Genomic DNA, 27668 nt, shown 5'->3' with positions numbered 1-27668 from the left:
ACTGTTGCACTCGGCCAAGTCAAGCCAGCATATGTGTATGGAGAAGGGCCGTAGCTGGTGAACAGTGGAGCATTAAGGGAGCAATATATTTTACAGTGTGCAGCTTGTTGCTGTCTACATTTGGCCAAATGCTGGTTTATAGAATCAGTTTACTGGCAAATTGATTTCTTAAACATTATGTAAATAAGAATTGGAGTAAAAGATTAGAGAAACCCAGTTAGTGCAGCTACACTCCTGAGTACACATGCAATAACATAAACTTGATTTTTACAAGAGCACTTGTCCAAGACTGCAGGCAGGGAGACTGCCTATGCAGCGGAATCAGAGGAAGCACCACATTTGCATCCAAAGTAATTAAGTGCAAGTCTGAGTCTGGCTGAAATGAAAACAGACAAATCTGTACAGTCGACTACCTGTGAAAGTCAGTTTTGATTTAAGGTTTTCGCTACTGAGTCTTATGCACTGCAACTAAGCCAACGTTGATTTAAAATAAAGTCGGGGAAAGCGGGTAGAAGAATCAGACTACTATTTCGTTTAAAACCTCTGGGAACCCAAATCACCATAAACTTTCTTAATATGTAACTTACGGTCTTACATGCATAATAGTTTTCAGACTTTAGCCTCAATCCAAATTTGAAATATTGTCATTTTAGTTTTTTCACAGTTTCCTGAAGTTGGGTTGATTTGGGTGAGACCCAATCCATATCAACTAATAAGGATAAAGCCAATCAAAAATGCTAAGTCAGATGTCAGTTCATACTAATTTTACATGCCAAATTGAAATCCCTCAACACCTTTCAATTAGATCTGTTTGCATTGGAGCGCATTTAGCCGCAAACTAGACCGTTCTTAAATTCGGAGTGCTGTTGGGATGTACTAACATTCGGTATACTGTTGGGTAGAAGGAGAAGGAAAGCGCCGAACAGAGTTAATGTGTAATGAACTTAACCATTTGTTAATTAATGAAGGAATAGAATGCTCTGTGGCTGCAAACAACTGCTCTCTCATTTTAGATTTAGAAATGCAGCCAGACTCATAGGGCTGGAACAGATACGTAGACGCCGACTCTGCTTTGCTCCATAGCTGTCATGGAGATGGGAGACAGTTGACAAAGGTGGGATCCAAGGAGGTGTCACTCAAAACGTGATGTAAAACACCCACACAGTCTGGAGAAATGCTATTATCCTCATGAGCTACTTTTAACTTGATTTTCTAATTATTTTCTAGTTATGAATATTTATTTTTTACTCAGATTTTTGTAGATGCTAAATGAGACACTAAACTTTGATATAATATGTGCATCCTTACTATTTCAAGCCAGATTTCCAAAAGCTCTCAAATTTGTGTAAACTTGTTGCCCAGCTTTACTACTATATTCTGATTCTACCAAGTAACCGTTAATTATGTACTGTGTATCTATTCAATAAGGACTGAGGGTCGAATTCCACTGTAACATTTGCCACCGCATCTCCCTCCCTAACTATGTCTCCTTTTTCTGTCTCAAAAACCTCTTTAAAATAAGTCCTGCTTCACTTAACAAGCTAGGGAATGAGGATTTGTGTGGAACTAAACATAATGTTGTAGCTCAGCTAATTTAATTGTTAATCCTGTTGGAAAGGTGAGGGAGAATTCCTCTGCCATCCCTCTGGTTAAACCTGAACTCAGCACAGGAACCTAACGTGAATGTGCTCTCTGATGGTTGGCTTGTTTGGAATAATGAAAACACAGGCCATGCCTTATAGCTAGGATTTTGCACAGAAATATCATAGATTTCCTCAGGTCTCTTGATGTATATATGGCCACAACATCATGTAAGTAACCATTCCTTTGATTAGTTTTGGTGAGTTCTGAAGAGGCACGTACTCTGAGCTCATATACAATCTCCTCGCTCTCCCTGCCAGTGGTAGCCATCCATGCATTTGTGACTGCTTTTTCAATTACTGGTAATCAAAGGCGCGATTATTATGACGGCATCCTATGTGCTTTGATGGTGGGCGGCAATCTTTCCCCTAATCACGCCATCGCAGTCATTAATTTACTGTCAGCCCTCGTCCCTATGTCACGCTGCAATCTCCTGCCTGAGAGGCAAAGAGCTCGCATGGAAAGTGAAGGGAAAAAAAATCAAAAGGCAAGATGAGAGATTGTTGAATGTGTATTTGATGGATCAGGAGACAGCTTCCTTTTACTGAGGCATCTGTGTGAGTGGGTGTCCTCTCCACACAATATTGCCCTAAAAGGAAAAAAAAAGGAAAAGAACATGTGGTTAAGGAACAGGGTCAAATATGTGTGCTGCACATAGTTACGTACATGCAGGGTTGTTTCATCCAACATGCAGTAATTGTAGCAATCTATTTTCTCTGATCATTTAGCCACAGGTCTCCAGCACTATATCTACCCATTAATTAGTCAGAGGTAACTTTAGGCATGTTCCACAGAGCCACACAGGGATGATGTAGTACCTGCTCACACCTCCGTGTTGCCTCAGTCTCAGCAATTAATTCATGTGGTTTATTTTTAGACAGATGTCTCCAAGACATTGCTAGCAATTTCAATATTTCCCACAGATATCCCACGACTTCTCACATCATATTAGCATGCAAGATGTGCTCCGTCTCCGTCGCTCCCATTACCTCAGTGACTGCTTCGTTGCATCAGATGTGCCGCTTTAATAATATCTTTACCAACAGTAATGTTGGTAGCACATTATTAATATTTTTAATGTAGCTAATGACTGATTCTAGCGGCTCACTTTGTTCAGGTAGTCAGCAGCAAAGCTTCCTCCCGCTCTCATGCTGTATCCTTACATATCAGGAGGGGTTTGAAGTTGTCATCGCTTCTGAGACAGTCAATTAAAGATCTGAGCTCCCCGTCAGGTTGGAGGCTGTCGAGAAAGATAAAACGACAAAGCTCAAATGATGCTTTTTTTCTTTGGCTCTTTTTCTCTGTCTGGGCGGATGTGTGTGCTCTGCTGAATACACCTGTGTGTAAGCATTATACAGGGAAGCAGGAATTACTTTTTTGGTGTGTGGAAGTGTGTGTAGCCCAGTAGAAGCAGCATGATGGTCCAAAAACACCTCAATGATCTGTCAGTGAGAAAAGCAGAGAAGTGTAAGAAGAAACAAGTGACAGGGGAGAAGGAGAAAATGTGTGTGTGTGTGTGTGTGTGTGTGTGTGTGTGTGTGTGTGTGTGTGAGGACATGGGGGGTCATGAACAGCTTAGGAGGAGTAGCCAGAGGCAGCAGCTGGCGGTTCTCTGGCGGTGGTATTGGCCTTTTCTCCTTTTTCCCCTCATCTCAACATGGTCAGACCCCCCCTTCACCCCCCTCCCAAAGCCCTGCTACATCTGACACGTGTAACCAGCCAACCCACACTTGTCACAGAGGAAATGAATCTCTCTGTTTCTGTGCGAGCCCCACCAGAGCCCTCGCCACCGCCTCCATCCTCCTCTCCACTCAACCACCTCGCTCCTGCTGCTGAGCGTCGGTGTGTTTCTGCTCTAATGAAGACTTTGGGAGGAGAGGCCATTTCACACTCGATTCCCTCCAACACCCTTGATATGTTTCAGCATTTAGGGATGGAGCACAGGCGTGTTTGGTGTTTGGCTGCAACGCTGTTGTGGGAAACAGGGTGCAAAGTAGCTTATGTACATTAACTATCTGCGAACTTGGGAGAAATTTCAAGTTGTTTGGTTCCATATTCACAAGTGCTACTCACTCAAGCTCTAGCTGTGGTTAATCAAATCTCACTTTCTGTTTGTTTGTATTTATGAACTTAAATGAAGAATTCATGTCGACGCCAGGGTCCTTTGGTACATTCCAAGAGGCTTGTGGGAAATTTGACGACCACTGATTTGTAAGTCAATAGTTTGTTGATCTCTCCCCAAGGGAAGATGTGGAATACTTCAGTGCTGCGGCAAATATGTATATCTGCTAGCATTAGCATAATTATAGTTTATTTATAGTCTAATATTCTACAACTTGGCAAAGGCTTGAAAGAAAAACACTTGAGGTCCTCTGGCGCTTATCAAAGCCCCCACCGATCAAACTCTACGAGCTGAGAATGTCTTTCATGATCAAACACTTTCTGATTCAAAAACCTCAGACGAGAGTTGGCAATCCAGACTCAAAAATAAGTCGGATTTTGTGCTGAAACTTGAAGAACATTGTTATTTGATCTTCAGTGAAGCAGAAACGTTAGTCTTTGTGAAACCATTGTTGTGCATCAAGATTTGAGCTTCATAATAAGTGTACAGAATTTATTTGGGGTCTCAGATCAGTTTCTGTTTTTTCAGTCGAGGTTACAGAGGTCCTCTTTGTTGGCAAAACAAGATCACCTAAGGTTATTTTAATCATATCACTCCATCCTCAGCAGATGGGCATTGTGCACTCGAATTGTAGATAATTTATTTTCTGAGCACTTCAAGGATTTCTCTTTCATGTTGGTTTCAAGTGTTAAGAAAAATCTGACCATCAACAATTCCACTACAAATGGAAAAACTCCATCTACCAAGAATGATTGTGAGCCTTTCTCAAAACCACCCTCTCCCTACCTTCTTTCTCTCTTTTCATACGGAGGATCTGTCACAATAAGTGCCATCCCAAACCAACTTGGTGAGGAGTTGAGGTTGGTTATAAAAGCTTTCAACAACAAGCCTGCATTAATGCCGACTTATTGACAACATGCAATGGCGCATTGTGTTGGTCATGCAAGCTCAGTACAACTGACGTTCTGTGCAATCACGCTTACAAACATAAATTGGTCAAATAAAAATAGATATTTAATATTGTCATTCAGATGTTAACAACATAAAGGTAATGCTGTACTTAGGATAAAATAAACCCTTCTTTAGTCTCTACAACAGTTTAATTGTAAAAGGTTGTATATTATAGGGGCTGCTGCAAATTCTTTAAAAAGAGCTGATGAAATGTGACCAAAGTAGCTGAGGGGTAAATTTTATTTGTATTTACTTATTTATCCATCAATTTATTCACACAAGGATAATATGCAAAAAATTCAGGTAAACAATAGCAGCAAATATAGTTAAAATATAAGTGATAAAAACATATTAAGAATGTAAAATGAAAATAAAGGTACAACAGTTGCTTTTTCCGAGAGGAAGGTTTGTCCCAAAGCTTGCTGCTACATTATACCGCACACCTTAATGAAGGTTGCTTCGTTCAGCTGTGAAGGTGATTACGAAGAGAGTTACCCAGAGTGGAGAGGGGAGGTTCCAGTTTGGTAAAGAGCCTGTGTGATGAGATCAGAAACTTCTAGGACAGCTACTGAATGGATCTTGTGGTGAGACTGTTCTGCCAGCTGCTGTTTTCAAAGTCAAAGGTGATCTTTCATTGTCCTCTAACCTGTCCTTAACCATAAATGACATGACTAGACACTAGCCATACAACGATATGATTTATTCATGCCATTTTTAGGACATACTATTCTAGGACCTTTTAATGCCATTTTGGAAGACATGCTTAATTCTGACTTTTTCAGGCTATTTTGGATAACATACTATAGTGTGGCTTTTTTTAACGCTATTTTGGACAATATACTATACTACTTTGTTTACTGTTTTTAAGCCAATGATTGCATGGTAAGATGTTTAACTAAGTGTTGAACAGAATTTTATCCCGCTAAATATAAGCATTGTCAGCATGCAGACAACTTTAAGCTCAGAAAGCAGTGCTGAGCCTTTCTTTAATGACTGTAAACTCTATATTTTACATTTTCTGTATTTTCTTTTGTATCTGCATAGGAAGTGGAATTGTGTCGACTTAACAGCCAAGAGAAGTTGGGGCTAACTCTGTGCTACAGAACAGATGAAGAGGAGGATGTGGCCATCTATGTCAGTGAGGTGAGTAGATAACTTCCCCGTCAAGATGAAAGACTTGAATTAGTTGTGTTGTAAGGTTTATATAAATATATATATATAATTTTGAACCACATACTGTACTACTCTATTTTTTGGGCAAAAAATTGTTGTTTCACTTTTTTGAGGTATTTCGGACGACATATTAAATCCTATGACATTTTCATTATATTTTATACAATGTAGTATATCATAACTTTTTTATCTTACCTTTTTGAGGTATTTCCATCCATACTACACTATGACTTTTTTGTGCTATTTTGGATGACACTCTTATATCTTATATTTTATACTATTTTGGTTGACGTACTATAGTATGACTTTTTTGAGATATCTCTCTCTCTCTCGATATATACTATGATTTCTTTGTGGTAAGTTATTAAACAATATTTTTTATGTTATTTTGGACAAGTTATTACACAGGGATTTTTTATGGTATTTTTGACGTACATACTAGAGTATGACCTTTTTGTGCTACTTTGGATGACATACTGTACTATGACTTGTTTGAGGTGTTTCAGATGACAAACTATACTATGACTTTTTCATGCTATTTTGGAGGACATGCTACTGTCTGACTTTTTTGTGGTATTTTGGAAGACATGCTGAAGTATGAATTTTTCTGCTATTTTGGAGGACATACAATAGTATGACTTTTTCAAGCTATTTTGGACAACATGGTATAACATAACTTTTTTTTTTTTTAGGTATTTTGGGTGACATACTATACTATGACTTTTTTTGGGCCATTTTGGATGACATAATATAGTATGACTTTTTTATGGACTTTTTTGAGGTATTTTGGACAACAAACTATAGTATGACTTCTTGATGCTATTTTTGAAGACATACTATACTATTACTTTTTTTCTGCTATTTTAGACGACTTACTATTCTATGACTTATTTGAGGTATTTTGGATGACATACTATACTATGATGTTTTTGGTTCATTTTTGATGACATATTGTGCTATGACGTTTTTGGATAATTTTTGACGACATACTACATTATGAAGGTTTTGCCACGTGGGTTGTTTTTGACGACATGTTAAACTGAGTACTTAATGGCATTTTAGGACATTTTTGAAATTATGTTATACTATGATGTTTTTGTGGCATTTTGGGTCGTTTTTGATGACAACTACACGATGATGTTTTTGAGGCATTTTTGACAAAAATCTTTCCAATGATGTTTTTGTGGCATTTTTTGTCATGTTTGATGACAACTACACTTTTTATTATGGTATTCTTCACAACATACTATAGTATGACTTTTTATGCTGTTTTGGAAAACATATTATATACTATACTGTGACATTTTGGGGACATGCTATTTTATGTGATGTATTTTTTTGGAGTTTTTTTTCAACATTTTTCAATGTTTTTTTTTCAACATTTTTCAACATTCTATGCTATGGTGTGTCTCAGAATGCTATATTATGCGGTTTTCAGCTGTTGACATGTGTTTTTGGGACATGTCATTTTTTGACATTTTTCACCATACTGTAGCCTTGCTTTTTAAGTCATTTTTTCATCATGCCATATTATGTAGTTTTTTGCAGTTTTTTCAACTTTCTATGCTATGGTGTGTCTGAGCATGGTTTTATGCATTTTTCAGCTGTTTTTGGGACATGTCATTTTTGACATTTTTGCTGTACTATGGCCTTGCTTTTTGTGTCATTTTTTCGACATGCTAAAATATGTTGTTTTTGGCCATATTTGCACGTTTTAATTCTATGGCGTGTCTAATGACACTATTTCATGCATTTTTAAGGTATTTTGAGCTGTTTTTAGGACATGTCAAATTTTGACATTTTTGCCATACTATAGCCTTGCTGTTTTGGTCATTTTTTCGACAAGCTATATTATGGTGTTTCTAGCCATATTTGGACGTTTCAATTCTATGGCGTGTCTAATGACACTATTTCATGCTGTTTTGAGGTATTTTCAGCTGTTTTTGAGACATGTCAAATTTTGACATTTCTGCCATACCTTGCTTTTTTTGTCATTTTTTCGACTTTCTAAGAAATGTTGTTTTTGGCCATATTTGCACGTGTTAATGCTACGGCGTGTCTCAGCACGCTATTTCATGCTGTTTTGAGGTGTTTTCAGCTGTTTTTGGGACATGTCAAATTTTGACATTTTTGCCATACTATAGCCTTGTTTTTTTAAACATTTTTTCGACATGCTAAAATATGTTTTTTTTGGCCATATTAGCACGTTTTAATGTTATGGCGTGTCTCAGCACACTAGTTTATGCAGTTTTGACGTGCTTTCAGCCTTTTTGGGGAAATGTCAAATTTTGACATTTTTGCCATACTATAGCCTTGCTGTTTTTTGTCATTTTTTCGACATGCTAAAATATGTTTTTTTTTGGCCATATTTGCACGTTTTAATTCTATGGCGTGTCTCAGCACGCTATTTCATGCGGTTTTGATGTGTTTTCAGCTGTTTTTGGGACGTGTCAAATTTTGACATTTTTGCCATACTATAGCCTTGCTGTTTTGGTCATTTTTTCGACATGCTAAAATATGTTGGTTTTGGCCATATTAGCACGTTTTAATGCTATGGCGTGTCTCAGCACGCTATTTCATGCTGTTTTGAGGTGTTTTCAGCCTTTTTTAGGACATGTCAAATTTTGACATTTTTGCCATACTATAGCCTTGCTGTTTTTTGTCATTTTTTCGACATGCTAAAATATGTTGTTTTTGGCTGTTTTTGCACATTTCAGTGCTACAGCGTGTCTCAGCACACTAGTTTATGCAGTTTTTACGTGCTTTCAGCCTTTTTTAGGACATGTCAAATTTTGACATTTTTGCCATACTATAGCCTTGTTTTTTTTGTCATTTTTTCGACATGCTAAAAGATATTGTTTTTGGCCATATTTGCATGTTTTAATGTTATGGTTTGTCTCAGCACGCTATTTCATGCTGTTTTGAGGTGTTTTTAGCTGTTTTTTGGACGTGTCAAATTTTGAAATTTTTGCCATACTATAGCCTTGCTGTTTTGGTCATTTTTTTTGACATGCTAAAATTTGTTGTTTTTGGCCATATTTGCATGTTTTAATGTTATGGTTTGTCTCAGCACGCTAGTTTATGCAATTTTGACGTGCTTTCAGCCTTTTTTAGGACATGTCAAATTTTGACTTATTTGCCATACTATAGCCTTGCTGTTTTTTGTCATTTTTTTGACATGCTAAAATATGTTGTTTTTGGCCATATTTGCATGTTTTAATGTTATGGTTTGTCTCAGCACGCTATTTCATGCTGTTTTGAGGGGTTTTCAGCTGTTTTTGGGAGGTGTCAAATTTTGACATTTTTGCCATACTATAGCCTTGCTTTTTTTTATCATTTTTTCGACATGCTAAAATATGTTGTTTTTGGCCATATTTGCACGTTTTAGTGCTACGGCGTGTCTCAGCACGCTATTTCATGCTGTTTTGACGTGCTTTCAACCTTTTTTGGGACATGTCAAATTTTGACATTTTTACTATACTATAGCCTTGCTTTTTTTGTCATTTTTTCGAAATGCTAAAATATGTTTTTTTTTTGCCATATTTGCATGTTTCAATGCTATGGTGTGTCTCAGCACGCTAGTTTATGCAGTTTTTACATGCTTTCAACCTTTTTTAGGACATGTCAAATTTTGACATTTTTGCCATACTATAGCATTGCTTTTTTTTTTTTGTCATTTTTTCGACATGATAAAATATGTTTTTTTTTTGCCATATTTGCATGTTTCAATGCTATGGTGTGTCTCAGCACGCTAGTTTATGCAGTTTTGACGTGCTTTCAGCCTTTTTTGGGACATGTCAAATTTTGACATTTTTGCCATACTATAGCCTTGCTTTTTTTTGTCATTTTTTCGACATGCTAAAATATGTTGTTTTTGGCCATATTAGCACGTTTTAATGCTATGGCGTGTCTCAGCACGCTATTTCATGCTGTTTTGACGTGCTTTCAGCTGTTTTTGGGACATGTCAAATTTTGACATTTTTGCCATACTATAGCCTTGCTGTTTTTTGTCATTTTTTCGACATACTATATTATGGTGTTTTAGGCTGTTTTTGCACATTTCAGTGTTACAGCGTGTCTCAGCACGCTAGTTTATGCAGTTTTTACGTGCTTTCAGCCTTTTTTAGGACATGTCAAATTGTGACATTTTTGCCAAACTATAGCCTTGCTTTTTTTGGTCATTTTTTCGACATGCTAAAATATGTTTTTTTTGGCCATATTTGCATGTTTTAATGTTATGGTTTGTCTCAGCACGCTATTTCATGCTGTTTTGAGGTGTTTTCAGCTGTTTTTGGGACATGTCAAATTTTGACATTTTTGCCATACTATAGCCTTGCTTTTTTTGTCATTTTTTCGACATGTTAAAATATGTTGTTTTTGGCCATATTTGCATGTTTCAATGCTATGGTGTGTCTCAGCACGCTAGTTTATGCAGTTTTGACGTGCTTTCAGCCTTTTTTAGGACATGTCAAATTTTGACTTATTTGCCATACTATAGCCTTGCTGTTTTTTGTCATTTTTTTGACATGCTAAAATATGTCGTTTTTGGCCATATTAGCACGTTTTAATGCTATGGTGTGTCTCAGCACGCTATTTCATGCGGTTTTGAGGTGTTTTCAGCTGTTTTTGGGACATGTCAAATTTTGACATTTTTGCCATACTAAAGCCTTGCTTTTTTTTATCATTTTTTTGACATGCTAAAATATGTTGTTTTTGGCCATATTAGCACGTTTTAATGTTATGGCGTGTCTCAGCACGCTATTTCATGCTGTTTTGACGTGTTTTCAGCTGTTTTTGGGACATGTCAAATTTTGACTTTTTTGCCATACTATAGCCTTGCTGTTTTTTGTCATTTTTTCGACATACTATGTTATGGTGTTTTAGGCTGTTTTTACACATTTCAGTGTTACAGCGTGTCTCAGCACGCTAGTTTATGCAGTTTTTACGTGTTTTCAGCCTTTTTTAGGACATGTCAAATTTTGACATTTTTGCCAAACTATAGCCTTGCTTTTTTTGGTCATTTTTTCAACATGCTAAAATATGTTTTTTTTGGCCATATTTGCATGTTTTAATGTTATGGCGTGTCTCAGCACGCTATTTCATGCTGTTTTGAGGTGTTTTCAGCTGTTTTTGAGAGGTGTCAAATTTTGACATTTTTGCCATACTATAGCCTTGCTGTTTTGGTCATTTTTTTTGACATGCTAAAATTTGTTGTTTTTGGCCATATTTGCATGTTTTAATGTTATGGTTTGTCTCAGCACGCTAGTTTATGCAATTTTGACGTGCTTTCAGCCTTTTTTGGGACATGTCAAATTTTGACATTTTTGCCATACTATAGCCTTGCTGTTTTTTTGTCATTTTTTCGACATGCTAAAATATGTTGTTTTTTGGCCATATTTACACATTTCAATGCTATGGCGTGTCTCAGCACGCCAGTTTGTGCAGTTTTGAAGTGCTTTCAGCCTTATTTGGGACATGTCAAATTTTGACATTTTTGCCATACTATAGCCTTGCTTTTTTTTTATCATTTTTTCGACATGCTAAAATATGTTGTTTTTGGCCATATTAGCACGTTTTAATGTTATGGCGTGTCTCAGCACGCTATTTCATGCTGTTTTGACGTGTTTTCAGCTGTTTTTGGGACATGTCAAATTTTGACTTTTTTGCCATACTATAGCCTTGCTGTTTTTTGTCATTTTTTCGACATACTATGTTATGGTGTTTTAGGCTGTTTTTACACATTTCAGTGTTACAGCGTGTCTCAGCACGCTAGTTTATGCAGTTTTTACGTGTTTTCAGCCTTTTTTAGGACATGTCAAATTTTGACATTTTTGCCAAACTATAGCCTTGCTTTTTTTGGTCATTTTTTCAACATGCTAAAATATGTTTTTTTTGGCCATATTTGCATGTTTTAATGCTATGGCGTGTCTCAGCACGCTATTTCATGCTGTTTTGAGGGGTTTTCAGCTGTTTTTGGGACATGTCAAATTTTGACATTTTTGCCATACTATAGCCTTGCTTTTTTTGTCATTTTTTCGACATGTTAAAATATGTTGTTTTTGGCCATATTTGCATGTTTCAATGCTATGGTGTGTCTCAGCACGCTAGTTTATGCAGTTTTGACGTGCTTTCAGCCTTTTTTGGGACATGTCAAATTTTGACATTTTTGCCATACTATAGCCTTGCTTTTTTTTGTCATTTTTTCGACATGCTAAAATATGTTGTTTTTGGCCATATTAGCACGTTTTGATGTTATGGCGTGTCTCAGCACGCTATTTTATGCTGTTTTGATGTGTTTCCAGCTGTTTTTGGGACATGTCAAATTTTGACTTTTTTGCCATACTATAGCCTTGCTTTTTTTTGTCATTTTTTTGACATGCTAAAATATGTTGTTTTTGGCCATATTTGCACGTTTTAATGCTACAGCGTGTCTCAGCACGCTATTTCATGCTGTTTTGACGTGCTTTCAGCCTTTTTTGGGACATGTCAAATTTTGACATTTTTGCCATACTATAGCCTTGCTGTTTTTTTGTCATTTTTTCGACATGCTAAAATATGTTTTTTTTGGCCATATTTACACATTTCAATGCTATGGCGTGTCTCAGCACGCTAGTTTGTGCAGTTTTGAAGTGCTTTCAGCCTTATTTGGGACATGTCAAATTTTGACATTTTTGCCATACTATAGCCTTGCTGTTTTTTGTCATTTTTTCGACATGCTAAAATATGTTGTTTTTGGCCATATTTGCATGTTTTAATGCTGAGACACATGCTTTAATGCTGTGTCTCAGCACGCTATTTTATGCTGTTTTGAGGTGTTTTCAGCTGTTTCTGGGAGGTGTCAAATTTTGACATTTTTGCCATACTATAGCCTTGCTTTTTTTTTTTATCATTTTCTCGACATGCTAAAATATGTTGTTTTTGGCCATATTTGCACGTTTTAATGCTATGGCGTGTCTCAGCACGCTTGTTTATGCAGTTTTGAAGTGCTTTCAGCCTTATTTGGGACATGTCAAATTTTGACATTTTTGCCATACTATAGCCTTGCTTTTTTTTTATCATTTTTTCGACATGCTAAAATATGTTGTTTTTGGCCATATTAGCACGTTTTAATGTTATGGCGTGTCTCAGCACGCTATTTCATGCTGTTTTGACGTGTTTTCAGCTGTTTTTGGGACATGTCAAATTTTGACTTTTTTGCCATACTATAGCCTTGCTGTTTTTTGTCATTTTTTCGACATACTATATTATGTTGTTTTAGGCTGTTTTTGCACATTTCAGTGTTACAGCGTGTCTCAGCACGCTAGTTTATGCAGTTTTTACGTGCTTTCAGCCTTTTTTGGGACATGTCAAATTTTGACATTTTTGCCAAACTATAGCCTTGCTTTTTTTGTCATTTTTTCGACATGCTAAAATATGTTGTTTTTGGCCATATTAACACGTTTTAATGTTATGGCGTGTCTCAGCACGCTATTTCATGCTGTTTTGAGGTGTTTTCAGCTGTTTTTGGGACATGTCAAATTTTGACATTTTTGCCATACTATAGCCTTGCTTTTTTTGTCATTTTTTCGACATGTTAAAATGTTTTTTTTGCCATATTTGCATGTTTCAATGCTATGGTGTGTCTCAGCACGCTAGTTTATGCAGTTTTGACGTGCTTTCAGCCTTTTTTGGGACATGTCAAATTTTGACATTTTTGCCATACTATAGCCTTGCTTTTTTTTGTCATTTTTTCGACATGCTAAAATATGTTGTTTTTGGCCATATTAGCACGTTTTGATGTTATGGCGTGTCTAGGCACGCTATTTCATGCTGTTTGGACGTGTTTTCAGCTGTTTTTGGGACATGTCAAATTTTGACTTTTTTGCCATACTATAGCCTTGCTGTTTTTTGTCATTTTTTCGACATACTATATGATGGTGTTTTAGGCTGTTTTTGCACATTTCAGTGTTACAGCGTGTCTCAGCACGCTAGTTTATGCAGTTTTGACGTGCTTTCAGCCTTTTTTGGGACATTTCAAATTTTGACATTTTTGCCATACTATAGCCTTGCTTTTTTTTGTCATTTTTTTGACATGCTAAAATATGTTGTTTTTGACCATATTTGCACGTTTTAATGCTACGGCGTGTCTCAGCATGCTATTTCATGCTGTTTTGACGTGCTTTCAACCTTTTTTGGGACATGTCAAATTTTGACATTTTTACCATACTATAGCCTTGCTTTTTTTGTCATTTTTTCGACATGATAAAATATGGTTTTTTTGGCCATATTTGCATGTTTTAATGCTATGGCGTGTCTCAGCACGCTATTTTTGTGCTGTTTTGAGGGGTTTTCAGCTGTTTTTGGGAGGTGTCAAATTTTGACATTTTTGCCATACTATAGCCTTGCTTTTTTTATCATTTTTTCGACATGCTAAAATGTGTTGTTTTTGGCCATATTAGCACGTTTTAATGTTATGGCGTGTCTCAGCACGCTATTTTATGCTGTTTGGACGTGTTTTCAGCTGTTTTTGGGACATGTCAAATTTTGACTTTTTTGCCATACTATAGCCTTGCTGTTTTTTGTCATTTTTTCGACATACTATATTATGGTGTTTTAGGCTGTTTTTGCACATTTCAGTGTTACAGCGTGTCTCAGCACGCTAGTTTATGCAGTTTTGACGTGCTTTCAGCCTTTTTTGGGACATGTCAAATTTTGACATTTTTGCCATACTATAGCCTTGCTGTTTTTGGTCATTTTTTCGACATACTATATTATGGTGTTTTAGGCTGTTTTTGCACATTTCAGTGCTACAGCGTGTCTCAGCACGCTAGTTTATGCAGTTTTGATGTGCTTTCAGCCTTTTTTGGGACATGTCAAATTTTGACATTTTTGCCATACTATAGCCTTGCTTTTTTTGTCATTTTTTCGACATGCTAAAATATGTGTTTTTTTTGCCATATTTGCATGTTTCAATGCTATGGCGTGTCTCAGCACGCTACTTTATGCAGTTTTGACGTGCTTTCAGCCTTTTTTGGGACATGTCAAATTTTGACATTTTTGCCATACTATAGCCTTGCTTTTTTTTATCATTTTTTCGACATGCTAAAATATGTTGTTTTTGGCCATATTAGCACATTTTAATGTTATGGCGTGTCTCAGCACGCTATTTTATGCTGTTTTGACGTGTTTTCAGCTGTTTTTGGGACATGTCAAATTTTGACATTTTTGCCATACTATAGCCTTGCTTTTTTTTTTTGTAATTTTTTTCGACATGCTAAAATATGTTTTTTTTGGCCATATTTGCACGTTTCAATGCTATGGCGTGTCTCAGCACGCTAGTTTATGCAGTTTTGAAGTGCTTTCAGCCATATTTGGGACATTTCAAATTTTGACATTTTTGCCATACTATAGCCTTGCTTTTTTTTTTATCAATTTTTCGACATGCTAAAATATGTTGTTTTTGGCCATATTAGCACGTTTTAATGTTATGGCGTGTCTCAGCATGCTATTTTATGCTGTTTTAAGGTGTTTTCAGCTGTTTTTGGGACATGTCAAATTTTGACATTTTTGCCAAACTATAGCCTTGCTTTTTTTGTCATTTTTTCGACATGCTAAAATATGTTTTTTTTGGCCATATTTGCACATTTCAGTGTTACAGCGTGTCTCAGCACGCTATTTCATGCTGTTTGGACGTGTTTTCAGCTGTTTTTGGGACATGTCAAATTTTGACTTTTTTGCCATACTATAGCCTTGCTTTTTTTTTATCATTTTTTCGACATGCTAAAATATGTTGTTTTTGGCCATATTAGCACGTTTTAATGCTATGGCGTGTCTCAGCACGCTATTTCATGCGGTTTTGAGGTGTTTTCAGCTGTTTTTGGGACATGTCAAATTTTGACATTTTTGCCATACTATAGCCTTGCTGTTTTTTGTCATTTTTTCGACATACTATATTATGGTGTTTTAGGCTGTTTTTGCACATTTCAGTGTTACAGCGTGTCTCAGCACGCTAGTTTATGCAGTTTTTACGTGCTTTCAGCCTTTTTTAGGACATGTCAAATTTTGACATTTTTGCCAAACTATAGCCTTGCTTTTTTTGGTCATTTTTTCGACATGCTAAAATATGTTTTTTTTGGCCATATTTGCATGTTTTAATGCTATGGCGTGTCTCAGCACGCTATTTCATGCTGTTTTGAGGTGTTTTCAGCTGTTTTTGGGACATGTCAAATTTTGACATTTTTGCCATACTATAGCCTTGCTTTTTTTGTCCTTTTTTCGACATGTTAAAATATGGTTTTTTTTGCCATATTTGCATGTTTCAATGCTATGGTGTGTCTCAGCACACTAGTTTATGCAGTTTTGACGTGCTTTCAGCCTTTTTTGGGACATGTCAAATTTTGACATTTTTGCCATACTATAGCCTTGCATTTTTTTGTCATTTTTTCGACATGCTAAAATATGTTGTTTTTGGCCATATTAGCACATTTTAATGTTATGGCGTGTCTCAGCACGCTATTTTATGCTGTTTTGACGTGTTTTCAGCTGTTTTTGGGACATGTCAAATTTTGACTTTTTTGCCATACTATAGCCTTGCTTTTTTTGTCATTTTTTCGACATGCTAAAATATGTTGTTTTTGGCCATATTTGCACGTTTTAATGCTACGGCGTGTCTCAGCACGCTATTTCATGCTGTTTTGACGTGCTTTCAACCTTTTTTGGGACATGTCAAATTTTGACATTTTTACTATACTATAGCCTTGCTTTTTTTGTCATTTTTTCGAAATGCTAAAATATGTTTTTTTTTTTGCCATATTTGCATGTTTCAATGCTATGGTGTGTCTCAGCACGCTAGTTCATGCAGTTTTGACGTACTTTCAGCCTTTTTTGGGACATGTCAAATTTTGACATTTTTGCCATACTATAGCCTTGCTGTTTTTTTGTCATTTTTTCGACATGCTAAAATATGTGTTTTTTTTGCCATATTTGCACGTTTCAATGCTATGGCGTGTCTCAGCACGCTAGTTTATGCAGTTTTGAAGTGCTTTCAGCCATATTTGGGACATTTCAAATTTTGACATTTTTGCCATACTATAGCCTGGCTTTTTTTTTTTATCAATTTTTCGACATGCTAAAATATGTTGTTTTTGGCCATATTAGCACATTGTAATGTTATGGCGTGTCTCAGCACGCTATTTTATGCTGTTTTAAGGTGTTTTCAGCTGTTTTTGGGACATGTCAAATTTTGACATTTTTGCCAAACTATAGCCTTGCTTTTTTTGTCATTTTTTCGACATGCTAAAATATGTTTTTTTTGGCCATATTTGCACATTTCAATGCTATGGCGTGTCTCAACACGGTAGTTTATGCAGTTTTGAAGTGCTTTCAGCCTTATTTGGGACATGTCAAATTTTGACATTTTTGCCATACTATAGCCTTGCATTTTTTTGTCATTTTTTCGACATGCTAAAATATGTTGTTTTTGGCCATATTAGCACGTTTTAATGTTATGGCGTGTCTCAGCACGCTATTTCATGCTGTTTTGACGTGTTTTCAGCTGTTTTTGGGACATGTCAAATTTTGACATTTTTGCCAAACTATAGCCTTGCTTTTTTTGTCATTTTTTCGACATGCTAAAATATGTTTTTTTTGGCCATATTTGCACGTTTCAATGCTATGGCGTGTCTCAACACGGTAGTTTATGCAGTTTTGAAGTGCTTTCAGCCTTATTTGGGACATGTCAAATTTTGACATTTTTGCCATACTATAGCCTTGCATTTTTTTGTCATTTTTTCGACATGCTAAAATATGTTGTTTTTGGCCATTTTTGCATGTTTTAATGCTATGGCGTGTCTCAGTAGCTATTTTTGTGCTGTTTTGAGGTGTTTTCAGCTGTTTTTGGGACGTGTCAAATTTTGACATTTTTGCCATACTATAGCCTTGCTTTTTTTTGTCATTTTTTCGACATGCTAAAATATGTTGTTTTTGGCCATATTAGCACGTTTTAATGTTATGGCGTGTCTCAGCACGCTATTTTATGCTGTTTTGACGTGTTTTCAGCTGTGTTTGGGACGTGTCAAATTTTGACATTTTTTGCCATACTATAGCCTTGCTGTTTTGGTCATTTTTTTGACATGCTAAAAGATATTGTTTTTGGCCATATTTGCATGTTTTAATGCTATGGCGTGTCTCAGCACGCTATTTCATGCTGTTTTGAGGTGTTTTCAGCTGTTTTTCGGAGGTGTCAAATTTTGACATTTTTGCCATACTATAGCCTTGCTGTTTTGGTCATTTTTTCAACATGCTAAAATATGTTGTTTTTGGCCATATTTGCACGTTTTGATGCTATGGCGTATCTCAGCACGCTATTTCATGCGGTTTTGAGGTGTTTTCAGCTGTTTTTGGGACATGTCAAATTTTGACATTTTTGCCATACTATACCCTTGCTTTTTTTTCATTGTTTTGACTTGCTAAGAAATGTTGTTTTTGGCCATATTAGCACGTTTTAATGCTATGGCGTGTCTCAGCACGCTATTTCTTGCTGTTTTGAGGTGTTTTCAGCTGTTTTTCAGAGGTGTCAAATTTTGACATTTTTGCCATACTATAGCCTTGCTGTTTTGTCATTTTTCGACATGCTAAAATATGTTTTTTTGGCCATATTAGCATCGTTTTAATGCTATGGCGTGTCTCAGCACGCTTATTTCTTGCTGTTTTGACGTGTTTTCAGCTGTTTTTGGGAGGTGTCAAATTTTGACATTTTTGCCATACTATAGCCTTGTTGTTTTGGTAATTTTTTCAACATGCTAAAAGATGTTGTTTTTGGCCATATTTGCACGTGTTAATGCTATGGTTTGTCTCAGCACGCTATTTCATGCTGTTTTGAGATGTTTTCAGCTCTTTTTGGGACTGTCAAATTTTGACATTTTTGCCATACTATAGCCTTGCATTTTTTTGTCATTTTTTCGACATGCTAAAATATGTTGTTTTTGGCCATTTTTGCATGTTTTAATGCTATGGCGTGTCTCAGTAGCTATTTTTGTGCTGTTTTGAGGTGTTTTCAGCTGTTTTTGGGACGTGTCAAATTTTGACATTTTTTGCCATACTATAGCCTTGTTGTTTTGGTCATTTTTTCGACATGCTAAAAGATATTGTTTTTGGCCATATTTGCATGTTTTAATGCTATGGCGTGTCTCAGCACGCTATTTCATGCTGTTTTGAGGTGTTTTCAGCTGTTTTTGAGAGGTGTCAAATTTTGACATTTTTGCCATACTAAAGCCTTGCTTTTTTTTATCATTTTTTTGACATGCTAAAATATGTTGTTTTTGGCCATATTAGCACGTTTTAATGCTATGGCGTGTCTCAGCACGCTATTTCTTGCTGTTTTGAGGTGTTTTCAGCTGTTTTTCAGAGGTGTCAAATTTTGACATTTTTGCCATACTATATAGCCTTGCTTTTTTTGTCATTTTTTCGACATGCTAAAATATGTTGTTGTTGGCCATATTAGCACGTTTTAATGATATGGCGTGTCTCAGCACGCTATTTTATGCTGTTTTTACATGTTTTCAACTGTTTTTGGGACATGTCAAATTTTGACATTTTTGCTATACTATAGCCTTGCTGTTTTTTGTCATTTTTTCGACATACTATATTATGGTGTTTTAGGCTGTTTTTGCACATTTCAGTGCTACAGCGTGTCTCAGCACGCTAGTTTATGCAGTTTTTACGTGCTTTCAGCCTTTTTTAGGACATGTCAAATTTTGAAATTTTTGCCATACTATAGCCTTGCTTTTTTTGTCATTTTTTCGACATGCTAAAATATGCTTTTTTTGGCCATATTAGCACGTTTTAATGCTATGGCGTGTCTCAGCACGCTATTTCTTGCTGTTTTGACGTGTTTTCAGCTGTTTTTGGGAGGTGTCAAATTTTGACATTTTTGCCATACTATAGCCTTGCTGTTTTGGTAATTTTTTCAACATGCTAAAAGATGTTGTTTTTGGCCATATTTGCACGTGTTAATGCTATGGTTTGTCTCAGCACGCTATTTCATGCTGTTTTGAGATGTTTTCAGCTCTTTTTGGGACTGTCAAATTTTGACATTTTTGCCATACTATAGCCTTGCATTTTTTGTCATTTTTCGACATGCTAAAATATGTTGTTTTTGGCCATTTTTGCATGTTTTAATGCTATGGCGTGTCTCAGTAGCTATTTTTGTGCTGTTTTGAGGTGTTTTCAGCTGTTTTTGGGACGTGTCAAATTTTGACTTTTTTGCCATACTATAGCCTTGCTTTTTTTTGTCATTTTTTCGACATGCTAAAATATGTTGTTTTTGGCCATATTAGCACGTTTTAATGTTATGGCGTGTCTCAGCACGCTATTTTATGCTGTTTTGACGTGTTTTCAGCTGTTTTTGGGACGTGTCAAATTTTGACATTTTTTGCCATACTATAGCCTTGTTGTTTTGGTCATTTTTTCGACATGCTAAAAGATATTGTTTTTGGCCATATTTGCATGTTTTAATGCTATGGCATGTCTCAGCACGCTATTTCATGCTGTTTTGAGGTGTTTTCAGCTGTTTTTCGGAGGTGTCAAATTTTGACATTTTTGCCATACTATAGCCTTGCTGTTTTGGTCATTTTTTCAACATGCTAAAATATGTTGTTTTTGGCCATATTTGCACGTTTTGATGCTATGGCGTGTCTCAGCACGCTATTTCATGCGGTTTTGAGGTGTTTTCAGCTGTTTTTGGGACGTCAAATTTTGACATTTTTGCCATACTATAGCCTTGCTTTTTTTGTCATTTTTTTGACATGCTAAAATATGTCGTTTTTGGCCATATTAGCACGTTTTAATGCTATGGTGTGTCTCAGCACGCTATTTCATGCGGTTTTGAGGTGTTTTCAGCTGTTTTTCAGAGGTGTCAAATTTTGACATTTTTGCCATACTATAGCCTTGCTTTTTTTTTCATTTTTTCGACATGCTAAAATATGTTGTTGTTGGCCATATTAGCACATTTTAATGATATGGCATGTCTCAGCACGCTATTTTATGCTGTTTTTACATGTTTTCAACTGTTTTTGGGACATGTCAAATTTTGACATTTTTGCCATACTATAGCCTTGCTTTTTTTTCATTGTTTTGACTTGCTAAGAAATGTTGTTTTTGGCCATATTAGCACGTTTTAATGCTATGGCGTGTCTCAGCACGCTATTTCTTGCTGTTTTGAGGTGTTTTCAGCTGTTTTTCAGAGGTGTCAAATTTTGACATTTTTGCCATACTATAGCCTTGCTTTTTGTGTCATTTTTTCGACATGCTAAAATATGCTTTTTTTGGCCATATTAGCACGTTTTAATGCTATGGCGTGTCTCAGCACGCTATTTCTTGCTGTTTTGACGTGTTTTCAGCTGTTTTTGGGAGGTGTCAAATTTTGACATTTTTGCCATACTATAGCCTTGCTGTTTTGGTCATTTTTTCGACATGCTAAAAGATATTGTTTTTGGCCATATTTGCACGTTTTAATGTTATGGTTTGTCTCAGCACGCTATTTCATGCTGTTTTGAGGTGTTTTTAGCTGTTTTTGGGACGTGTCAAATTTTGACATTTTTGCCATACTATAGCCTTGCATTTTTTTGTCATTTTTTCGACATGCTAAAATATGTTGTTTTTGGCCATTTTTGCATGTTTTAATGCTATGGCGTGTCTCAGTAGCTATTTTTGTGCTGTTTTGAGGTGTTTTCATCCTTTTTTAGGACATGTCAAATTTTGACATTTTTGCCATACTATAGCCTTGTTTTTTTTGTCATTTTTTCGACATGCTAAAAGATATTGTTTTTGGCCATATTTGCATGTTTTAATGTTATGGCGTGTCTCAGCACGCTATTTCATGCTGTTTTGAGGTGTTTTCAGCTGTTTTTGAGAGGTGTCAAATTTTGACATTTTTGCCATACTAAAGCCTTGCTTTTTTTTCATTTTTTTGACTTGCTAAGAAATGTTGTTTTTGGCCATATTAGCACGTTTTAATGCTATGGCATGTCTCAGCACGCTATTTCTTGCTGTTTTGAGGTGTTTTCAGCTGTTTTTCAGAGGTGTCAAATTTTGACATTTTTGCCATACTATAGCCTTGCTTTTTTTGTCATTTTTTCGACATGCTAAAATATGTTGTTTTTGGCCATATTAACACGTTTTAATGATATGGCGTGTCTCAGCACGCTATTTTATGCTGTTTTTACATGTTTTCAACTGTTTTTGGGACATGTCAAATTTTGACATTTTTGCTATACTATAGCCTTGCTGTTTTTTGTCATTTTTTCGACATACTATATTATGGTGTTTTAGGCTGTTTTTGCACATTTCAGTGTTACAGCGTGTCTCAGCACGCTAGTTTATGCAGTTTTTACGTGCTTTCAGCCTTTTTTAGGACATGTCAAATTTTGACATTTTTGCCATACTATAGCCTTGCTTTTTTTGTCATTTTTTCGACATGCTAAAATATGTTGTTTTTGGCCATATTTGCACGTTTTAATGCTATGGCGTGTCTCAGCACGCTATTTCTTGCTGTTTTGACGTGTTTTCAGCTGTTTTTGGGAGGTGTCAAATTTTGACATTTTGCCATACTATAGCCTTGCTGTTTTGGTAATTTTTTCAACATGCTAAAAGATGTTTTTTTTGGCCATATTTGCACGTGTTAATGCTATGGTTTGTCTCAGCACGCTATTTCATGCTGTTTTGAGATGTTTTCAGCTCTTTTTGGGACTGTCAAATTTTGACATTTTTGCCATACTATAGCCTTGCATTTTTTTGTCATTTTTTCGACATGCTAAAATATGTTGTTTTTGGCCATTTTTGCATGTTTTAATGCTATGGCGTGTCTCAGTAGCTATTTTTGTGCTGTTTTGAGGTGTTTTCAGCTGTTTTTGGGACGTGTCAAATTTTGACTTTTTTGCCATACTATAGCCTTGCTTTTTTTTGTCATTTTTTCGACATGCTAAAATATGTTGTTTTTGGCCATATTAGCACGTTTTAATGTTATGGCGTGTCTCAGCACGCTATTTTATGCTGTTTTGACGTGTTTTCAGCTGTTTTTGGGACATGTCAAATTTTGACATTTTTGCCATACTATAGCCTTGCTTTTTTTTTTTGTAATTTTTTTCGACATGCTAAAATATGGTTTTTTTGGCCATATTTGCATGTTTTAATGCTATGGCATGTCTCAGCACGCTATTTCATGCTGTTTTGAGGTGTTTTCAGCTGTTTTTCGAGGTGTCAAATTTTGACATTTTTGCCATACTATAGCCTTGCTGTTTTGGTCATTTTTTCAACATGCTAAAATATGTTGTTTTTGGCCATATTTGCACGTTTTGATGCTATGGCGTGTCTCAGCACGCTATTTCATGCGGTTTTGAGGTGTTTTCAGCTGTTTTTGGGACATGTCAAATTTTGACATTTTTGCCATACTATAGCCTTGCTTTTTTTGTCATTTTTTCGACATGCTAAAATATGTTGTTGTTGGCCATATTAGCACGTTTTAATGCTATGGCGTGTCTCAGCACGCTATTTCTTGCTGTTTTGAGGTGTTTTCAGCTGTTTTTCAGAGGTGTCAAATTTTGACATTTTTGCCATACTATAGCCTTGCTTTTTTTTTCATTTTTTCGACATGCTAAAATATGTTGTTGTTGGCCATATTAGCACGTTTTAATGTTATGGCGTGTCTCAGCACGCTATTTTATGCTGTTTTGACGTGTTTTCAGCTGTTTTTGGGACGTGTCAAATTTTGACATTTTTTGCCATACTATAGCCTTGCTGTTTTGGTCATTTTTTCGACATGCTAAAAGATATTGTTTTTGGCCATATTTGCATGTTTTAATGCTATGGCGTGTCTCAGCACGCTTATTTCATGCTGTTTTGAGGTGTTTTCAGCTGTTTTGGGAGGTGTCAAATTTTGACATTTTGCCATACTATAGCCTTGTTGTTTTGGTCATTTTTCAACATGCTAAAATATGTTGTTTTTGGCCATATTTGCACGTTTTGATGCTATGGCGTGTCTCAGCACGCTATTTCATGCGGTTTTGAGGTGTTTTCAGCTGTTTTTGGGACATGTCAAATTTTGACATTTTTGCCATACTATAGCCTTGCTTTTTTTTCATTGTTTTGACTTGCTAAGAAATGTTGTTTTTGGCCATATTAGCACGTTTTAATGCTATGGCGTGTCTCAGCACACTATTTCTTGCTGTTTTGAGGTGTTTTCAGCTGTTTTTCAGAGGTGTCAAATTTTGACATTTTTGCCATACTATAGCCTTGCTTTTTGTGTCATTTTTTCGACATGCTAAAATATGCTTTTTTTGGCCATATTAGCACGTTTTAATGCTATGGCGTGTCTCAGCACGCTATTTCTTGCTGTTTTGACGTGTTTTCAGCTGTTTTTGGGAGGTGTCAAATTTTGACATTTTTGCCATACTATAGCCTTGCTGTTTTGGTAATTTTTTCAACATGCTAAAAGATGTTGTTTTTGGCCATATTTGCACGTGTTAATGCTATGGTTTGTCTCAGCACGCTATTTCATGCTGTTTTGAGATGTTTTCAGCTCTTTTTGGGACTGTCAAATTTTGACATTTTTGCCATACTATAGCCTTGCATTTTTTTGTCATTTTTTCGACATGCTAAAATATGTTGTTTTTGGACATTTTTGCATGTTTTAATGCTATGGCGTGTCTCAGTAGCTATTTTTGTGCTGTTTTGAGGTGTTTTCAGCTGTTTTTGGGACGTGTCAAATTTTGACTTTTTTGCCATACTATAGCCTTGTTGTTTTGGTCATTTTTTCGACATGCTAAAAGATATTGTTTTTGGCCATATTTGCATGTTTTAATGCTATGGCGTGTCTCAGCACGCTATTTCATGCTGTTTTGAGGTGTTTTCAGCTGTTTTTCGGAGGTGTCAAATTTTGACATTTTTGCCATACTATAGCCTTGCTTTTTTTTCATTGTTTTGACTTGCTAAGAAATGTTGTTTTTGGCCATATTAGCACGTTTTAATGCTATGGCGTGTCTCAGCACGCTATTTCTTGCTGTTTTGAGGTGTTTTCAGCTGTTTTTCAGAGGTGTCAAATTTTGACATTTTTGCCATACTATATAGCCTTGCTTTTTTTGTCATTTTTTCGACATGCTAAAATATGTTGTTGTTGGCCATATTAGCACGTTTTAATGATATGGCGTGTCTCAGCACGCTATTTTATGCTGTTTTTACATGTTTTCAACTGTTTTTGGGACATGTCAAATTTTGACATTTTTGCTATACTATAGCCTTGCTGTTTTTTGTCATTTTTTCGACATACTATATTATGGTGTTTTAGGCTGTTTTTGCACATTTCAGTGCTACAGCGTGTCTCAGCACGCTAGTTTATGCAGTTTTTACGTGCTTTCAGCCTTTTTTAGGACATGTCAAATTTTGAAATTTTTGCCATACTATAGCCTTGCTTTTTTTGTCATTTTTTCGACATGCTAAAATATGCTTTTTTTGGCCATATTAGCACGTTTTAATGCTATGGCGTGTCTCAGCACGCTATTTCTTGCTGTTTTGACGTGTTTTCAGCTGTTTTTGGGAGGTGTCAAATTTTGACATTTTTGCCATACTATAGCCTTGCTGTTTTGGTAATTTTTTCAACATGCTAAAAGATGTTGTTTTTGGCCATATTTGCACGTGTTAATGCTATGGTTTGTCTCAGCACGCTATTTCATGCTGTTTTGAGATGTTTTCAGCTCTTTTTGGGACTGTCAAATTTTGACATTTTTGCCATACTATAGCCTTGCATTTTTTTGTCATTTTTTCGACATGCTAAAATATGTTGTTTTTGGCCATTTTTGCATGTTTTAATGCTATGGCGTGTCTCAGTAGCTATTTTTGTGCTGTTTTGAGGTGTTTTCAGCTGTTTTTGGGACGTGTCAAATTTTGACTTTTTTGCCATACTATAGCCTTGCTTTTTTTTGTCATTTTTTCGACATGCTAAAATATGTTGTTTTTGGCCATATTAGCACATTGTAATGTTATGGCGTGTCTCAGCACGCTATTTTATGCTGTTTTAAGGTGTTTTCAGCTCTTTTTGGGACATGTCAAATTTTGACATTTTTGCCAAACTATAACCTTGCTTTTTTTGTCATTTTTTCGACATGCTAAAATATGTTTTTTTTGGCCATATTTGCACATTTCAATGCTATGGCGTGTCTCAACACGGTAGTTTATGCAGTTTTGAAGTGCTTTCAGCCTTATTTGGGACATGTCAAATTTTGACATTTTTGCCATACTATAGCCTTGCTTTTTTTTAATCATTTTTTCGACATGCTAAAATATGTTGTTTTTGGCCATATTAGCACGTTTTAATGTTATGGCGTGTCTCAGCACGCTATTTCATGCTGTTTTGACGTGTTTTCAGCTGTTTTTGGGACATGTCAAATTTTGACATTTTTGCCAAACTATAGCCTTGCTTTTTTTGTCATTTTTTCGACATGCTAAAATATGGTTTTTTTGGCCATATTTGCACGTTTCAATGCTATGGCGTGTCTCAACACGGTAGTTTATGCAGTTTTGAAGTGCTTTCAGCCTTATTTGGGACATGTCAAATTTTGACATTTTTGCCATACTATAGCCTTGCATGTTTTTGTCATTTTTTCGACATGCTAAAATATGTTGTTTTTGGCCATTTTTGCATGTTTTAATGCTATGGCGTGTCTCAGCACGCTATTTCATGCTGTGTTGACGTGTTTTCAGCTGTTTTTGGGACATGTCAAATTTTGACATTTTTGCCATACTATAGCCTTGCTGTTTTGGTAATTTTTTCAACATGCTAAAAGATGTTGTTTTTGGCCATATTTGCACGTGTTAATGCTATGGTTTGTCTCAGCACGCTATTTCATGCTGTTTTGAGATGTTTTCAGCTCTTTTTGGGACTGTCAAATTTTGACATTTTTGCCATACTATAGCCTTGCTGTTTTGGTAATTTTTTCAACATGCTAAAAGATGTTGTTTTTGGCCATATTTGCACGTGTTAATGCTATGGTTTGTCTCAGCACGCTATTTCATGCTGTTTTGAGATGTTTTCAGCTCTTTTTGGGACTGTCAAATTTTGACATTTTTGCCATACTATAGCCTTGCATTTTTTTGTCATTTTTTCGACATGCTAAAATATGTTGTTTTTGGCCATTTTTGCATGTTTTAATGCTATGGCGTGTCTCAGTAGCTATTTTTGTGCTGTTTTGAGGTGTTTTCAGCTGTTTTTGGGACGTGTCAAATTTTGACTTTTTTGCCATACTATAGCCTTGCTTTTTTTTGTCATTTTTTCGACATGCTAAAATATGTTGTTTTTGGCCATATTAGCACGTTTTAATGTTATGGCGTGTCTCAGCACGCTATTTTATGCTGTTTTGACGTGTTTTCAGCTGTTTTTGGGACGTGTCAAATTTTGACATTTTTTGCCATACTATAGCCTTGTTGTTTTCGTCATTTTTTCGACATGCTAAAAGATATTGTTTTTGGCCATATTTGCATGTTTTAATGCTATGGCATGTCTCAGCACGCTATTTCATGCTGTTTTGAGGTGTTTTCAGCTGTTTTTCGGAGGTGTCAAATTTTGACATTTTTGCCATACTATAGCCTTGCTTTTTTTGTCATTTTTTCGACATGTTAAAATATACTGTTTTTGGCCATATTTGCACATTTTAATGCTATGGCGTGTCTCAGCACGCTATTTTATGCTGATTTGAAGTATTTTCAGCTGTTTTGGGGATATGTCAAATTTTGACATTTTTGCCATACTATAGCC

The 27668-nt window shown here is 35.9% G+C and overlaps 1 protein-coding gene across 2 annotated transcripts in view; it reads left to right on the top strand.

The window, feature by feature from the left end:
• Positions 1-27668, top strand: part of LOC121950257 (PDZ domain-containing RING finger protein 4) — a 198645-nt gene that overhangs the window by 138998 nt on the left and 31979 nt on the right. For both annotated transcript variants that reach the window (XM_042496201.2, XM_042496202.2), the window contains one exon: positions 5759-5857. In XM_042496201.2, the coding sequence (XP_042352135.2) occupies positions 5759-5857 (99 nt within the window). The remainder of the gene's footprint in view (positions 1-5758; positions 5858-27668) is intronic.

Source organism: Plectropomus leopardus, chromosome 7, assembly GCF_026936395.1.
Source record: "Plectropomus leopardus strain MGB_pleo_1.0 chromosome 7, ASM2693639v1, whole genome shotgun sequence".
NCBI classification, from domain to species: Eukaryota; Metazoa; Chordata; class Actinopteri; order Perciformes; family Serranidae; genus Plectropomus; species Plectropomus leopardus.
The sequence above is the reverse complement of the archived record's forward strand: the minus strand, read 5'-3'. Positions and strand labels throughout refer to the sequence as shown.